The sequence below is a fragment of the Tetrao urogallus genome, assembly GCF_951394365.1.
Source record: "Tetrao urogallus genome assembly, chromosome: 13".
Classification (NCBI taxonomy): domain Eukaryota; kingdom Metazoa; phylum Chordata; class Aves; order Galliformes; family Phasianidae; genus Tetrao; species Tetrao urogallus.
The window spans coordinates 13,346,667-13,366,507 of record NC_136826.1 but is presented as its reverse complement, the minus strand read 5'-3'; the positions used below and the strand labels follow the sequence as shown (position 1 = coordinate 13,366,507).

Below are 19,841 nucleotides of genomic sequence, written 5' to 3'. Positions count from 1 at the left end.
TTGCTAATCAAGGACAATAGAAATCTGTATTTACTTTCACTGAGCAGAAGGACTAAATCAATATCGTCTTAAAAAAACCTGCTTCAAAACAAGTCCTGCATATGAAACGCATATTTCTATTCACTGGATGCTACTTTTGATTCAATTTCCTTCTAATTGTCAGCTCTGACAGAGAGCATACACACTTCTCCACTCTCCACCAAAAACAACACAAAAGCAGCTTGATTTTTAATTGTGTTTCATTTATAACTGAAGTCCTCACGCTCAAGTGCGTTACTTAGTTCTTTTAATGTTCACTGAATAAAATGAGGATACAAAGACGTATTTAAGTATGAAACCAAAGAAATAAACCTAGGCAGAGGTGAGGCAAAAGAAACAGGAAGAAGTCTAGCTTAAAACTCACTTCCAAGGTGTACATATTCTATGTAAACCCAGGAAAAAGATGAGCAAGAAGTGGCACAGCCATGTAAAGATTGAGAGGTAAAGAGAATTTGTAAAGTGATACACAAACTTAATTCAGTCCTCTCACTGCACTCTTGGCACTAGTTACATTTCCTGCAAAAAGGGTACAGAAGCCTAGGTATATAAAAAGGGAGCTGATAAAGGATATACAAATAAAAACAATTCTGTTTTTTGTATCTGCACCTCTAAATTGATTCACTGTGTTGCATCTGGATGAATTTAAATGGCTCACAAAGAATGCATGTTTTGGTAAGACAGAGCTGCTCTAAGTTGATTTGTCTGCTTACTATCATATGATCAACAGTTTTGCAGTTTTTACTGTGCATTCCTAGCTATGCAGTGCTTTTTTCTCCTCCTATTATCAATGAACAGCACAAAAATTATTTCTTTCATCACAAATTTAGACATATACTAACAAAAAATAAGCACAAGAGGTTAATTTAGTACTTGACTATTAAGTTTCAAGATGAGAAGTTTTAAAGATAAAAAATGAGAAAGACATTTTTAAAAAGTCAATTTTCATTCAATAAGTCCATGTCCATTTCTCTAAAATAAAAGTCAGCTCTGCCTCTCCAAGTATAGAAAACATTCCAGCAGCAATCAGTATGTCCCAGAAATTGAGAAAGGTCAGCTACTGTATCAGCTTACAATGCCTCCTGGTCATTTCCTCTTTCCTTGTTGTTTAACAGAATAACAATATATTTCTAAGAAAAATTTTGTTGGAAAATTATTTGTGAAAAGACCAAAACGGACCAAAAAGAATATCACTGTATTGCTGATGTACTTTGATAAGAAGAATGAAAGATGAAAAAGCAACAGTGACTGCTCCAGAATTCTTTTCCTGATATGCTCTACATCTTGACATTCAACTTAACAACTTCTAATGCTCAGAACTTCTGAACAATATTAATAAATATTGTTTCTGTCCAACTTGTCAAAGAAAGAAAACGCATATATTCTTTGCATATATTCTTTACATCAAGAAATTAACAGTTGTCATTATTACTCCCATTGGATGGAACTTCAGCCAATAATCATCACAGTCTTTAAAATGTTTTCAAAAGACCAAATGTTTTTACTTTCTCGGTGTTAAAATAGCTTGATATGAGAACTACAAGATAGACGTATCGTGCAAATATATATACACACATGTATATATATACAGAATTATGTCTGTGATCATGGGATATGCCAATCAGGTCATACTTCTGACAACTACTTTTGGTTCATCTTTAAAGATACGGATATTTCATCTATTTTAAAATATAGTAGCCAAACTGTTAGATTCCATAAGAGTCATATCTTTATCTGCAGTTGCAAATGAATGAAGAAAACATGTCATTATAAAGACTGTTTATTTAGTGAGTAAATTTGCTTTCACATGGTAGAATCATACACAGCATCACTCAGTAGGAAGAGGGAAAGAGTGATTAAAATTAGAAATGTTATGCAAAGGTAATACAAAACAAGTCAAGATTTTCTGAATGACAGTGTTGAATTTTAGGTACTTGTAGAGGTCAATCATTTAAAACCAGTTACCTAGAACTATACATGCTGTAGTTTCAATTAAATTTGCTGTATCACAGAATATTTTGAAGGAAAACCTTCTCTAAGCACAAAATCCTGCCATCCAGGAAGCTGAGGTTCGGCAGCAAGGAACTCCTGACAGCTCTAGCAAAGATAGAAGTGTTGTTATGCTACCCAAGAGGAAGACAGAGGTACTGCACACGGAAGGAAAGAGGCCAAAGCACAGATTGAGGAGATTATAATTTTAAGTGAGGTGAAAAGCAATGAGGTCTCTCATAGCTACAGAGGCTACCAAAGGAAGATTAAGGAAGAGGTAAGCCTGCTGCTGAATGGAGCATGAGACCTAACTTCACAGCCTGAGGTACTCAGTGCCTTCTATACCTTCTCCTTTACCATCAGTGTCTCAGAAGCTATCATCAGCTGACTGATGTCACTGATGTCACTGCAGGGCTTCTAGTTCATGAAAAAGTTGTGGCACTCAAAGGACATCTCCAATGCCTGAAACAATTGCACATCTCCATCTTCAGTGGAGTGAGGAAAGCTTGGTATTACACAGCAGTCAGCCATCACTCATGTTTTCAGGCAGATCACAGACGTTCCTTCTGGAAGCCATTTCCAGCTATATAAAGGACACGTTGCTGACTGGGAGCAGCAAGAATGGACTTCTGAAAGGCAAACTGTGCCTCATCAGCCTGACTGCCCTCTAAAATGAAACAAGAGGCTCTGTGGATGAGGGGAAGGTGGTGAATGTTGTTTACCTTGGCTTTAGCAAAGCTTTCAGCACAGTCCCTCACAGTCAGTGTCTTTCCAGTGATGGAGATAATGCATGATTTAGAATTATTTGGTTCTGTGTGAAGCAGCCAGGAATTGGACTCAACAATGTCTATGAGTCTCTTCCAAATCAGTATATTCTGTTGTTCTACATTGTGTATCTTTTTTCCTCATTGCTTCTAAAATTTATATTAGTGATTATGACTTTTAATAGTAAACTCCACATATTAAATGGGTTGAGGCGATTCCTACTTTTGTCCTTAAACTTGAACACCTATTGTCTTCTTTTTGAGAAACTTCTTATAACAGCCAAAGATGCAGAAAATCGTAATTCTTTAAAATAATTTTCCTTATAGAAAATGAAATCATTATACTATGCACTTTCATTGCTTTCCCTAGGCCTTCCCTCAAGTCTTTGAAAAAAATAAAATCCCTAAACAAGAACCTTTATGCCACTAAAGTGTACACAGTTCTGCTCTAGTTGATACAATAAGTCAAAATATTCTCAGAAGGCCTAATTACAATTACTACGACTACTGCATATATCTGAACAAGTGAATTTGACTAAAGTACAAACGATGCTTAGGAAACGAAAGCATTTCCTTAAGCTATGTAAGTCTCAGACTTCACTTTTTTTTTTTGTATTTAAGCTTTAAATATTAAAGAGGCTTAGAAAGAAGGACAGTTTAAAAATTTTTAAAGACCTTAGCATCACACAGATAATTAACTATTCAGACCAAAATACAGCATTAAAACAGTATGCTAACATATTACCATCTACAAATTAAAAGTTAAAAAAGAAGCTAATAATAAATAAATACCAAGGCAAATTTGCTTTCTGAGTATTATCTGGTAATCAGAAGAGAGTATCTGTGCACTCATAAGAACAAAATAAAGGAGATTCTGACACACAAAACTCAGATACTATTTCATGGCATAAATTATATTGACCATTTATAGAACAAAACCCACTTATACATAGAGAATTATTAGCAGAAGACATATACAACATTTATTAGGATTATTTGTAAACTGGCAATAATAATTAACAGTAGTTTGCACAAGCAGTTTCAAAACCTTCATTACACTGTCATAGCTATTTCAGTCATTAAAAATTGTTTGAAATGCCCTCATTTTCAAGTTTCCTAAAATAGTGACAATTTGTTGAACCTTGCTGTAAGTACAAGTGAATAGCATTCATACAGAAGAGAATTTATTCTCACTGCAAATTAAAGTTCTTCTTGACTAAATAAGTTTCCTTTCTCACAAGCCTTACTATGTTTATCTGCACTCTGAATTAACATGCAAATATTCAAAATCAGCAGAACATTCTTGCATGTGATTAAAATATTTCACTAAATGTTGCTGGACTTCATTTAAATGATTTATGCTAGCAAATACTCAGAAAACAAATAAAAACAGCAAAAACCATTCGAAGTCAAACAACCACCATCACAGTTGGTATTAGATATGAACTGAACCTCAAATCCAAACAGTATTTTCATAAATAATTCTTAGTGAAGCTTACAAAATACAAAAATCAACAAAAACCCAAATCTGTCTCCTACAGTTTTCTATGCTGCAGTTTTCTACAGCATAGGCCTGAATTACATTTCATAACCCCAAATACACCTAATGTAAAACAGAAAAGCAATCTTAGAAAGCTGCTTTTCAGCAAACTAAAGATACTTCTGAACAGTTGGCTGCACGAGAGGCAACAGTGTGCACTGCAACAAAGAAGTCTGAATGTACAATGTAAAAAATGGACCCAGGGAGGCTGTAAAGTCTCCATGCCCAAACCTAAATCTGAGGTAACAAGGTCCTGTGCTATCTGCTCTAAGCTGAACTTACATTGAGCTGAAAGTTGGACTAGATGATCTCAGGACATCCAACAAACATAACTTCACAAATTCAGACAAATACAGGCAATAATATAATGATGTTTTAAAGTATAAAAATAAAGAGCTAATAAAAATCTCATTATGTTTCTGCAGTTTGTGCAAACTTGTATCAGCAGAAAATGTATTACGTGTTCACACATTTGAAGTTTCAGTAACACAAGCCTGCTGGTAATTTCTTCATACCTAATGGTTTTAACCCTACACTTTCCTTCAGTTGACTCTGTTCTTTCAGCTATCACAATAACAAACTTAAGTCTCAACTACCACACATATTATAGTTATCATACTGAAGAATAAAGGACTAAATAATCATTTATTTCTATAGAATACAACATTTAATATAGAAAATATAAAAATATACCTAGAAACTCAAATAGATTTGCCCACTGCACAACGACAGTTAAATCTCAAAAAAATTCCTCTCCTTAATTAACTGGCAATTAACTTGGATAAAATGTAATAAGATAAACAGTACTCTATTTCTTTATGAAAAAGAATTAGCAACATCCAGTCAATAACAACCATACAAGAACATTATAAAGATGGATGCTACTGAGATTGTAATACCTTAAAAAAAAAAGCATGAGTAAGATTATGTTGTACAGTCCAAAGTTGAGGACCTTGAAGACTAGGGCAAGTTGTTATTACCATGATTTTGTAGAGCATTCAGAAGAGCTTGCTGCAGTGAAATGAAAGTCTTTTATATTTAACTCAGTAATGCCTCTCACCCTCTGAATTCAACACTTAACTCTCTCAGAGTTCATTACAGAAATTCATTCCAAATCTACATCACTGGCAATTTTACCTGTATGTTAGGTATATATTTTAGTTTCTTCCATTCCTTCAGAAGGCCATACAAATAGGCCATTTTTGTTATTTGATCAGTTCTAGCCCTTCATATTTAGTTTCTCGCATTTACACCCTGAAATGCTTAAGCATCTCTGATCTTTTTTTCCTTTTATTACTCATTGTCTTTGAATTCAATTATAATCACTAAAGAGCAACAGACTATCAGTCAGACCTTAGAGCAGCAAAACTTAAGCAACTGGAAATACATTCATTCTAATATGCCTTGTAAAAAAACATGAGTATTTGTTTTCTAGCTCACTTTCAAACTAGTTTAAATAAATACGTGAAGACAGATTTTTCAAACACAATGTTTGGACACTAGTAGTCTGAAATCCACTCTATTGCAACTGTTTAAAACAGATCTCCAAATTTAGACATCCCTATTTGAAAATCACCATCTTGGATTTATGAAAAAGTAAATGCATTGAAATATCTCTCAACAACTATTCCTGTTCTTTGTATGTCTTCACACAGAAATGCTGCCATGCCTACTAATTTTAAAGGAATGGTAATTTGCCTATGGTTTAAAAAAAAAAAAAAAAAAAAAAAAAAAAAAGGAAAAAACCCATTGCAGTCAATTTAAAACGAGTAGTTAGATATATTGTAGGAAAAGTTTTGTAATACAGTAAACTCAGCACTAAAATTAGGTTTCTAAGTATTTATCCATCTATCACACTAAAACTGAAAGTCCTTATGATTATGCAATGAATTAAGCTACTGGCAATAGAGAGACTGGGGAGCAACAGCTGCATGGTAAACAGTGGTATTTCCAAGCAGTGTTAATATTCTCAAGAGACACAATGTGACATTCCAGGCATCTGTTTTCCTTGTACACTTCCTATGGTGCAACCAATTACAACTCCCAGACAGGCACTAGGAAAGATGACATTAAAGCCATTTAAAAATTGAGCTGTTAAATAAAATTCTTAAATTCCTCCACAAAGAAACCAAGCCCTGGTATCAACTGTACCGGCTGGCTGGAAGCAGTAAAGCAAGCATCTAAGTGGATATCAGGAGTTACGCCAGAAGTAAAGAGGTCAACATGGAATTTTAAGCTTCAGTTCAAAGCATTATTAAAACACAACCAGATTCCAAAACAATGTGTATGTAGGCACATCCATTTAGGCTTAGGCTATGCAATGGTTTTATTCCACTTCTATATCATGTCTATTTCTTATGTGACAGACAACAAGCAATTAAAAAAAATCTGATTATCCATATATCTTATCAAATTGACAGGTGATTTTGCAAGTTACGAACTGTAAATTTATAATTACCAGTGACCAAAACCAAAATAATTTTGAAAGAATTCATCTGATTCCCTGCCACAGCACAAAGGAAAAAATTAAGTGTAACATTAGAAAGAAAGGAAAACAGACTTAAACTTACTTGGTAGAACCAAAAGGAGAAATAAAAATATAAAATAACGTTATGGGAGACACTACTTACCAAGAACAGAATTCTAAACTTGTTCAGATCACCAAAAAATTCTTCCATGCTTACTGAGCGGGCATCAAAAGTAAAGTATTCTCCCAAATTCTCATATAACTTCACCATGTTGCTGTACATGCAGGACAGCTTTTCATATTGATCTCGTGCATTCTCAGCAAAGATGTAAGATTTTGTTAAGGAAAAAGATTCAATTGGAATTAAATCTAACAGCAAAACACAAACAAGACAATAAAGCACAAAAGTGGGCAAAACTGGAAAATTTGGTAGTACTATCCTGCTTTCTAGTATGTTGTCTTTAAATGTAAATGTATATGAGTGCATTCCTACTTAGGACAGAAAATGTCATCGATCCTGTTGGTTTATTATACGTATGGCTTACCTTGATCTAGATTATGATAACTGAACAGCACTTCAGCTCCTTGTACACTTAATGTAGAAAATACAGTTACATTATTTGGTCACAGCTGAACGTACAATTTACAAATACACAAGGACAATACAGCCACTCAAAATACTCCTATGGGGTATTTTCTACCTTCGATGTTTGTTTACCAACATAAAATCATGAGTTTTAAAGCTATCAAGAAACAAATATAAGAAAACAAGAATATTCTCTATAGAACATTTGCATATTTGTCTGGTGGGTCAGAAGTAAAATGCTGGCTACTTAAACGTGTAACAGAACAAAACACAAAACAGATACAAATATTCACTTAAAATGAACTCAATCAAAAATTCTCACTAATATTAAGTCAGAAATACAAAAAGCAAATATCTGGTTTCCTAAAGTACTAATGATAAACACATAATTAGGCTGGAAATGAAACACCAAGGAAGTTGACCAGACTGGTATCTGTATTTGTTCTCTCTTACAGGCTGTCTATCGCCCTCTCCCATGCTGAAAGAAGTACTCCTTGCTTTAATTTCCATAAAGTGATACTGTAAGAAGGTTGCACTATATTACACATTTTCATTAATAATCGGAGAGTAAAAATGTAAGACTGATTACCAACTCAGCAGTTGTAATTAAAAGTTTGGCATAATCATCTTAAATAGAAAGGATTTATTTTTCCTGTGTGGAAACTTACTCACAGAACAATTTACTTACAAATGCAGAAATAGCACAAGCTGAAAAAGGAAATATTACTTTGCCTTCAAGCTAGTTAGGTTTCAGTCTACTTTATTTTGTTGAGATTGTTTATATCCACAAAGATAAAAAGTCACAAATCACTCTGAGAAAACAGCTGCTACATGATTAAACTAGTTCTGTTGATAGTGAATTGAAGCTGATTAAAGCGTTATGCCACACACATATAAACCTAAGAACAGAAGATACAAATTACTTCCTGAACTACAGAAATCATACAGCTCAGCTCCCTGAAGCATTTATTTGTAAGAACTATCTTAGATGCAGATTCTGTGATTTTTAATACAGCAGACCTCATGTTTCAAACTTCCCCCACATTTCTGTTTCCAATCCAAGAGTCTGCCTAGTACCACATTTGTAATCACATAACATCTTTGAGATCCCTATCTCTCTGCAAAACAACAAGCAATCTGGAAAGTAACTAGGGGAGTAAGATCTAAAGAGACATCACATAAAACATCTACTTCTGAGATTGGATTAAATCCCCAAGCAATTCTGAAACCAGTCACAATTAAGAAAGGAAATTCAGGTAGCTATTCTACTTCTAACATTTCCTTAGTGTTAGGACACTGCTGAGTATTGTGTCATTTCACAATTTACCTGCAAAAGAGTACTAAGGCTGAAAATACGCTTCATTGAAAAGAGGCCTAGCATTTCACCTGGATTTCTTCCTCTAATTACAGGGTATCTAAATGGTCATTCAAAAAAAAAAATATATATATATATTAAAATATATATATTTTTATATATATATAATATATAATATTATATATATATACATATAATATAATACATATATTTTTTATATCTATATCTTTAAAGTTTGATGGAAAACAATTAGAGAAAATCAGTTTTTCCTCCAAGGAAACTTGCAAGCAATCCTCTCAAATACATAAATATCAAGATTTTAAACTAGAAATATTTATTTCTAGAATTTTGTACCACTGCAAAGGCAGGAGAGTAATAACCATATTTTCATTACAGTTGATGAATTTTAACATGCTTGGTTAAAATTTCAAGCACACAGAGCTGAATCCCTTATCTTAACACAAGACAAACCAGGTACAGTTCCATCTTTGATGACATCTAACTGAATAAAACAAAATGAAAATTTAATGGAAAGAATACATTAAATAGGTATTAATGGCACATTACTGAATTATTGAGCACAGTCTAAAAAGTTCTTAGAAAAACATCAACTGCCTTACAGGCAGCAGACAACTGTCTTAAACAACTCACCGAAAACACTGGGAAATATAAATATGAAGGTAAATAATTATACAAATTACATCTGAGGTTAAAAAAAAAAACAACTCAAAAAAACAAACACAGCAGAGATGACATGGAAATCGAAAAGAAAAAGCCAAACATTTCTGATTTGAAACTAACTCTTTTAAACAAAGCTCTCAAAGTCCACTTCATTAAGTGGTTATTTAGATATGGATGAATTTGAATATGGAAATTAAGTAACTTAACTTCATTAAGTTTCACATCCACTTTGAGAAATAACAATAAATATTAAATGAGAAAATAGTGATAGTGAAACTTGAACATTTTACAGCAACATAGCAAACATCTACAGTAATAACAATATATATAGCCTGAATTTCTGAAGTAGTTGATGTTTACATTTAAGGATCATTTCAGAATGCGATATTTACAACCAGTGTATTGGACACTTGATCCTGGGATTAAAAATAAAATAATTTAAAGAAAATCAACCTTAATTAGCTGATACAAAAAAAAAAAAATAATATTGTATCTGGTTTATCCTATAACCTTATAAAATTCATTATATGTCATGTCTCTAGAGAACACCAAATGAAATAAAAGCTAACTTTCACTGTCAAATTTTAGTTATCTACTAATTCTAGTTTTTCCAGTCCCTTCTTCTTCTTAGAAGAGAGACTGGGATACTTAAAAACTGTTTTATTTTTGTTTCGTTTTTTCCCCAAAATGATTTATCTGCTTGCCTTTGCATTTACTGCAAACTTCAGTTTACATCTAAATCTTTTGTACGTATGTAAATGATATTTTCGGTCACTATATTAATGATCTTTAGATGTTGAAACCCAAACAGATGACTAGTTTTTTGGTAAATAAATAATCAAGCAATGGATACAGAAGTCACCATGACACTATGCAACCGCCCTATATCAGACATAAAGAATCTCCAATTTCTATCAATACTAGATTTAAATTCCATGTATCTGTACTAGGATCACTGCCAGGATACTTTCATGCTTTTTACTGCTTTTTTCCAAGCAGACAGATGAAAGAGAAAAATAAACAACACAAAAACATAGGTTAAAGATTTTGAATCTATTGAAGGGATAGCTACTGCTTCAATCACAATACTTATTATGAATTTCATATCAATGTATCAATTATTATTATTGTTATTGCTGTTGTGAGTCACTCCAAACTCTCAAGCACTGTATTTACTACTCCAGAAATTGACAATTTCCATCAGAATATTCTGTGTCTCAGATAACAGAGTTTAATTAAACTAGCTTATTAAAATTTCCATTACAAATTATGTTTGAATGTTTCACTCCTGTCCTGAAATGAACTACGGAATTAGTGTCAGCAGTACTTAAAGTAAAAGGGAGTAAAGCTGCATGATGTAATACCACCTTATTATTCTGAAGATATACATACAATAACAGATACAGCTGGAATATCAGGGGTAATATAGTTGATTGTTTCATAAAATTACAGCTTTGTTATTAAATCAATTCAAAGTACATAATGTTAATAACATACAAATAGTCTGTTATCTTTATTGTAAATTCTGTTATTCTGGAGAAACATGAGGTAGTTTTATTTGTTTAACTGCTGTTAACTTACTGTCAGTCAGCTCAGTGCATATCATGTTACTGCCAACACAAATGAAAATTAATAAACTAATGGAAAAGTGCCTATTTAAGAACTTGAAAGTGAATCTGCTGGAGCCCACAATGAAAAGATGAGGGGAGAACTAATTTGGCAGAAAGAATTACGTCTTGCTAAAGAATCTTTAGCAGTTGATTTTTGTTTCTATGACTTCATAATACATTAAAAAAAAAAAAAAACAACGAGGGAGACTAAAAACGACACCAATAATTATAAATACTGCATATTACTAATATGAATGTGTGGATTAGCAGATTTGCTTGTAAATTGGCCTTATTCATTGGCGGCATTTGTACTCCTCAACACTAAGAAATTAGCAACAAAAGGACATTGAGTATACAGTAGAACAGACAACAGACCAGGAAACAGTTTGAAAACTGCACCTCCACAGAAGAGTCTGTGTTCATACTGACAGGTACTTCAATGACAAATTACAACCTAATTTGTCTTTGACCTTCTGTATTTCTGAGCCTGAACCAAGTGCTGAATCACAGTCAAACTGAGTTTAAAAGGATGATTGAGCACAGAAACACATTGCCTAAACTGTAGAGATCTCCTTCCTTACAGATACTTAAAAGTCATCTGGACATGGTCCCAGGAAGTTCGCTCCAGGTGACCATGCTAGAGCAAGGGCATTGGACCTGATGACCTCCAGAGGTCCATTTCAATTCAATCATTCTATGATTCCGAGAAATCCAAATCTATACAGAATAACCAATATCCTGTTAATATTCCAAATTCATCCTAAATATCCTAATATTTTTTTTTTTCTTCTTTAGCTAGATATACAATGCAACTTCATGTCATCCAAATACCCTAAGCTTACAGAGTTTTATGCACTGGTCTTCACACAAACAGAGCTTTTTAACACTTCAAGCATGCTAGACGGAAATCAAACTATGAGAACTGCTGAAGAGAAACATGAAATGCTAACATATCAGTTGCCAAAACCTTCGCCATGAACTATAATCATTCAGTCCTAAAATTAACTGATTAGTTGAAATAATCAACTGTTTAATAAGTCTTCCCTATTTATACAAAATTAATTATAATAATCAGAATTCCACGAGATATCAACAATTCAGATATAGCAAGTTTAAGGATAAGACAAATAAATTTGGCTATCTGCCATTTTGATTTAGCCTCCTACCTGATCTGCACCTAGGTCAACTGACTAGGCCTGACTTAGAACATACAACCACAAAAAGGCTCCCATGCTTCAAAACTATCTGTGAAAATTATGTAATCCTATCAGTTGATATCCAAGCAGTAAGTAAACTACTTGCTGATCTCTATATTGCTACCCACTGCTCTTAGAGTGAAACACTTTTTGCAAGGGTAGAACTTCCTACTGCTACTACAAAAACACACTCAAGAATATTAGCCTTTATAAAAAGATTTCCAAATAACCACCACTAAATATGAAAACTTACTGAAAAAAATTCAAGTATACATTTAGCATACCATCATTTCCAAACTCATGCACATAATTTCAATACAGGGCTCTGGCTTATGGAAATTCCAAAGTAAGCTAAATATATGTTTTACCTAGCTAGAAGAAGAAGTATGATACTGTACTGTCAAAATCTTTAATAAAGGATGTATCATTCCTCTTAGATTCTAATTCCTAAGCTCATCCATAATAGAGCATCTTCAAATTGAACTGAAGAAACACAAACAGACCTTATGAGCTGAAGACAAATTCAGCTTTAATAACAGTAAGTCATTTACGCTGATAGCTTTATTTTCACCTGCTATCAGTATGTAAACAGATGCTAACAATTTTATCATTCACACTACATACATAATGTATCTCTTTGACTACACAGAAGATGACTTCTGGAGCATACACAAATAATTATGAAACACAATTATATATCTAATCTTTTCTTCCTGTAAAAAGCCTTTCTTTTCTGGAAGTAGAAAAGAAGTCTGGCAGGAGTCTTCATTACAACACACTTATCTATCCAAATTAGAAACCAAAGAAATCAAAACTGAGACAAACAAGACTATTTTATTTGTCTACATAAAATCATGTCCTTTTAGAGAATTTATAGACCCACTAATTAATAAAATATTTATTAACATCTCAGTTGAGAATTTGTTTCTCACTACAAAGCAAATGACTTCATCATTCATCATTTAACAGAATAGTCTGAGAGGAACAGGGGAAACAGTTGTTCCTCAGTTATACTAGAGAGTTCCGTACATCTCCTTGTCCTCAATTACATTTCATTAGTATACAAAGTCATTAACTACAAGAATTATATAATGCAACTGCATTCAGCGTGCATAGACCATACGTCAGTGTTTCTGTTCATGAAAACGAAGCATGAAGATCATAACCATTTGATACCATTGCTAGCTGTCATGTCTAAGAGATGTTAATTAAGATTAAGCCTTTTCAACTTGGCCTGAAAGAGCTATAAAACTTTCATCTTAATAAATAGTAGAAAATGTCATTGTTTACTTACTCCTAGTTCTAAGCAATCATACCAATTCCTAATTGTCATGAATTCAAACTTTTCAATAATGAAAAGACTATTTGCATTGATTAAATACACATCACTTGAATATGCACAAAAGAAAGCTTCTAACAATATAATTTCAACAGGTTTTTTTTTTTTAATTATATTCTTGTTAGTCGGGAAACAACGATCAGGGCTCATTTCTCTAAAAGTCTGATAGGAACTCTGAGAAAAACTGAAAAATTATGCTCTGTTTCATAAATATTCAGTCCAAGCAATGAAACACTGCAGGCTTATCAGTTTATATTAAAGACTACCACTCTAAGACTTACAACGCTGAATTAAGAGTGTGAACAAGAGAACTAATTATCTGGTAGCATGAATAAGAGAACTTAGAAAGTAAATAAGAATACAAGGCATAAATAAAAAGCAGCGTTTACAAAGCCACCATCTAGTGAAGGGAAGATCTTGGCTGTCTAAAATGGAGAGGAAAAAAAGGTGGAAAATTTCCAAAATTAGGGTTAGGTATTAAACTAAATTAACCTAACACAACTTGTTCCCTCCCCATCCTCCAAAGAAAAGACAGTTCAGTAATCTATTTCAGCAAACTAAAGTAGCCACTCCTAGAAAAACTCTGTTAGCTTTGCAACATACAATGAGCTGCCTTAAACAATAATTACAGCTTTGCGTGCCCTAAATCTATCAGAGAATCTGCAACTGTCACTTTCTCTTTGATCATGCAGTTTTTCCTTACACTTTGGAACTGCATTGAGAGGTATATCTGAGCTGCCAGCTCTACCCTGTTTTAACAAGTTTCCACCAAAAAACCTGATGGTTACTTTGCCCAGATAAAGTTTTCAGGGCTAAAAATGTGGAAGAGAAAAGTATCTTCAACTAAAGTCATTAACTGACATATTAGAATTATTTTAATATAGAAATGCCAGGAAGCCTTTGTCTTCTCTCTTACCAGAATTTTGTGGGGAAAACAAAGAAAAAAAAAAAGAAAATCACATCATAGAGTATTTCAAAATCCTAAATGTTCAAAAGCAAAGGAATTATTTTAAAATTACTGGATAGGAATTAATAGAAAACTCATTTGCTCCCCAGGGTTAGAGAAGTGCACAGGACAAGAAGTCATTACACAAACACTTGAACTGTTTTTTTTTTTTTTTTTTTTTTTTTTTTGTTTGTTTGTTTTTATCATTTTGAACAGACAGATTTATAGCATGCACTCCCCCTTTAATTTCAGATTAAAAATAAACATACAACAAATAAAATATGGATCTTTAATTAACATTTAAGTAGCACACAATTCTTTATTAAAAAATAAAAATCTATTTCAGTGATCTGGACAACATGCTTTAATAGAGATTTAAGGATGGAAGTACAGCTTCCCTCAGGCAGTTTTTCCATAATCAAGGCAATTCTAGATTTTTTATGTATTTAAATGGATTTTTGTTCACAATTTTATTCTTTTCTAAAGTCTCTGTAGACTGTTGTCAAAAATCATTTCATCTCTAGTTAAGACAAATTGCATATGAAAAATGCACTTCAACCTTTGCCCTTTTCTAGTGTTGAATTCTATGAAGCACATTTCTAGATGTAAAGTGCAGAACAGAATAGAGCTCCCTCATGTGGTATATCTACTTAATCTCAGTGATCAAACAGCCAACCAAAAATGTTGTGAATCATCCAATACTGGACTTTATCTGAAGCAGATAACCTAGAGAACTTCATAACATAGAATCAACAGAATAAATGTCAATAAATAAAAATCAGAAAAGTAAGCCATTCGAAGGCAAACGAAGTTTGTTTGCCACACAGACACCCGTTGCTTGTCATTACATTTCCCCACGTGTAATTGTTGTCCAATGTCTTCCTTTATTAAGCCTATAAGGGACTTTACAAATTGTTTGTATGTTTCTGCTCACATTTATAGTCTAGTCCAATATGAAAAAATATCAACGTAATCATTTGTAACCTGACATCAAGGCTTCTTTCTTAAAAAGAAGTTATCTAAAAGCAGAAGTGTACTATGAAAAATAAAATTGATAGTTTGTTTTGTATATAACAATTTTCATATATGCAGAATGATTGACAACAACTTGAATAACTTTATGAAAAAGCTCTATGGTCTAAGATGAAGCAACCCTCTTTTTTTTTTTTTTTTGCCAGCTACCTATCTATCTGAACAAAATCCTGAAGAAAAAAAAAAAAACAGAAATTTACTAATTTTAGTATATCTTAGTTAAAATTCACACTTCCTTTCTTTAAGAAAACATATAAAGAAAGCCATTCCATGTTTATTCCAGGTTTAACACCTTCAACAAGCCTTTTTAGAGCTGACAGAAAGGTAATACAACAAAGGAGATGGATTTAGATTTGCAACAGATATATATTCACTCTGTTTCAAGGTAAACTCACTACTCACTATGCCCCACAGGAAGCTCTTATAAATCCACACCTGCTCTTTACAAAAAAGTTTTTTCCTATTGAATTGTCAATTACTTCAACCACTGTTTCACACATATTACTTTGAATATCATTTATCCGCAGGAAATAAAGCAGAGGACACAAAATGTAGACCAAAGCTATGTTTAAACCTCTTCCTTTCTTTGACAGAAGTGGGTTTGCGTCATGGTTGCCTCTGAAACAACATGGGGGAAAAAAAAATAATCCCAGAACCTGTGAATGCTGATGAGTCTATATTGAGGAAATACTCTTTCTACCAATTAAAACAACTGCAGAGTATTTGAGCTCAACTAACTACATCAAATAGTAGTCTCTTGTCCTCTACCTCCAAACTAGCTTAATAGTGGCAACATTTCAAACATAACTAAACCTAGCACAAATTACTTCTAATCTTCTTTTGAACTTTGCAGGGTCAGTTCTTCAATAGCATTCAAAACGCTGAGATGCTATGTGCTTGAACATTTAGCAATGAAAAGGAAACACGGTTTATTTATTGATGTTCTGAATTTTCTAAGAAAGCTGCCAATTTTGAAAGAAAAGTAGATTATACGTATGTACTAATTCTTCCCCTCCTCTAGCACTGTGTTTTAAGTGGGATTTTCTGTCTGTACTGATCAAATACGTCAGAACTTCAGATGTACTTTGAAGAATTACAAGCAGGATCGGTTTAATCAAGTTTATCTTGGTTGCTTTAGCACACCCATTTATATATGATGCGAGTGTGTAAGAGAGAAAAGGCTTCTAAATAGAACCCCTCATAAAATGATAAATTCTGGATTCCTTTTTCAATAACTGGATTCCAGTGATTCTTATATATGTAGGGAAAACAAAGCATCAATGCTTATTTGGGCAGTTTCAAGTACATAATTATTTCATAGGAGAATATATAAAATAGATCAGATGGCCTCAACTGATCCTCTTACGAGTTCAAACTTTGAAAGAGTTCAGTGAAGCTTAAAGTAATCCAATTTTACCCAAAAGAATTTAAAAGGTTTCACTGTTCATAGCCATTTCCCAATAACAAACAAAAACCAGTATCATGAATTTTCTGCTATTGGTTTTGTTTTCTCAGTATTAGAAAACTTAATAATTAATTTTTGAAAACAGTAAAAAAAACTCACTGGTTAAGCATTTAAGCATTAATTTTTCCTGAGGTAATTCTTGAAGATAAGATCCAATGTTATGATCTCTTAAGCTAGAACAAATCAGACCTGTTTCATTGTCCTCCACTGTGTGTACTCAAGTTCTTTTAAGTAAGCGTTAAGTCTTACGTCATGTATTTCCTTAGAATCCATTTTCTAACTGGAAACAGAAATCTTTCCGATCTTTTGTTATTCACTGTAGAACTTAATACTGCAGAACACTCAAGCTTTTTCATTGCTTGTAAGTTTTTTCTTACTGGTGTGGTGGGAGAAAGAGAGAAGGAGGATGGATAAAAACTAGGTTGAAAAGTTAGTCTGGGAGAAAAAAACATGAAAAAATCTTAATGATGTATTAACTTCAGTACTGTAACTTTTCTGCATCTCAATACTACGTAGAAAAAGTTCTTTATCTAACCAAGATTTTCCTGAAACACATCTTTTACTCTAGAACTGTACTTCCTAATGACAGTATTTTCTTTTTTTTAGATAGTGAGAGCGTTCAACTTGTATCCCCCTTGGCACAACTTGAGGCCATTCCCTCTAGCCTACTGCTAGTTACTCGGAAGAAGAGGTCGACTTCCACCTCACCACAACCTCCCTTCAGATAGATGTAGAGAGTGATGAAGTTATCCCTCTACCTCCTCTTTTCCAGATAAAACAATCGCAGCTCCCTCAGCCTCCCTTCATTAAGTTTGTGCTCCAGACCCCTCAGCTTTGTTGCCCTTCTCTGAACACACTCAAGGGCCTCAACGCCTTTCTTGTTGTGAAGGGCCCAACACTGAACACAGTACTTGAGGTTCAGCCTCACCAGAGCTGAGTACAGAGGGATAATCACTTTCCTGCTCCTGCTGGCAATGCTATTTCATGCAGAAATGAAAGTGACAGTGCATTTCAAACTGTCTCAAAAACAAAACAGGCTTTCCCAAAAATGATATCTCAGAAGACTTGAAGTGAATTATATTTCCATAACAAGCTAAAAGGAACTCCCAAGTGTTAGCAGATGACAAAAGTGTTAATGCCATTAACATTCTTTCAGCATTCTTAGTCAATGTGCAAATGATGTCCTGCTGCTCAGTCACTCAAAGAAAAAGAAAGTTTCATAGACAATTCCAGATGCTGGAATTCTGATTCAGTGTATTTGTTTCTTCCCTAGTGGCCTATTATAAGAGATTCTGTAATACAGTACTTCCTACAAGAGTATTATCAGTTAAAGCTTAGTGTACATGAAATATTTTCTAACATTCTCAGTGCACAAAAGACCCACACACACTTAAAATACACTGTTCCCCAGATGATTTCATTACCACTGAAGTACATCGAGTAACCAACCAATAAATCTCACATTCAGTAGCATAGCAATAGTCATCATTACATAGAACAAGGAGTACAAATTCAAGTTGAATGAGAATCCTTTCAAGAGAGCTTTTTCTATTTTATATGAAAGGACTGTATTATTAAGGTTCATTTTGGAAAATTAAAAATCGTTGACAAATCAATGCTGTTCTAATTAATAAATTAATAACAAGCTCAAAGTAGGGTTTAACAGCAGCAATTTTGGATTCCTAAAGTTTTGAATTCTTTAATGAATTAATTTTTTAAATTCTTCACATGAATACACCAAGTACAAAAAGTAGTTATTTATTATCCAGGTAGACAAAAGATTGTAACAAAACTAGGCACGTTAACATACTTTACTACAATAAATGATATAACTGATAAAAGAGTTAAATAATTATTTACATGTCTCTTAAGGAGATACGTTATACATAAAAAACACAAGATTCTTTAAAATTTATATAATGGTCGAAAACTGAGATCTCTGGTTCTTTCAATTCAAGCAGCTACTGCAAAACAAATCAGTCTCTCAAGCAGGACAAACACCATTTTCTAACATCCTTATGGAGAAAACAATGCATATGCTACTATAATACCAGTATGAAGTTCATAGTTTAGAATTTACCCTAAATTTTAAAAATTCTAAATTCTATTCTAAATTTAATTCTTAGTTCTATTCTAAATATTCTAAATTCTAAATTTTAAAACAAAATCAAGGGATAAAAGTCAATTTTTTTTGTTTATAACTACTCCTGAACTGTTGAATCAGATTTCTCAGTACTGCATGAAGCTGAGTTAATTGTAAAGAAATCTCCAACATGTATTTGTTCTTCATGTGAAGTGTAATTCTAGACCTGAGTAAGATAATGGAAAAGTTATCTGAAGGCAATTATTACAACAAAGCTTATGAATGATATTTTCTATTGTGATTATTAGCTCAATAGAATACAATACATATTTCATACTTGCTGAAGAAAATCTCATTCATAATTAGGGTAAATTAGGGTAAATAGCCTTCTTTCTTGGCAGGAAAAGAGAAGAGAAACTATGCCTTTAATCATGGCACATTCATGCATTCTAGGACCCTGCTGAGACATTATTTATGTTCCAACATGTTGTGATTTTTCTTAGACACTCAAAGCAGTTAAGTGACGTCCTCAACTTCCTCATCTCAGTATGTGCTATCAAAAGCAATTCCTCAACATGCTGACAGAAACAGAAGAAAAAAAATCACATATTGGTAACTAAAAGGTCACTTCCTTTCCCTCCTAATTCCTCTTAACTTCCAAGTCTTCCCCTATATAAAAAAAAAAATTAATGAGAGTGAAGAAAATTAAAATATTCACTAAGTAGAAACAAATTTGATCATCTGACAGAACTGGAGATGACTTTCTGAAAAAGAAAAATTTGTCAGGTCATC

General features: G+C 33.0%; 1 protein-coding gene across 1 annotated transcript in view; it reads right to left on the bottom strand.

Moving 5' to 3' along the window:
- The window catches only part of DIAPH2 (diaphanous related formin 2), a gene marked incomplete at both ends in the record, with an annotated part of 142,713 nt that overhangs the window by 41,998 nt on the left and 80,874 nt on the right, over positions 1–19,841 (bottom strand). The window contains one exon of the mRNA XM_079541832.1: positions 6,960–7,112. Coding sequence (XP_079397958.1) covers positions 6,960–7,112 — 153 coding nt within the window. The remainder of the gene's footprint in view (positions 1–6,959; positions 7,113–19,841) is intronic.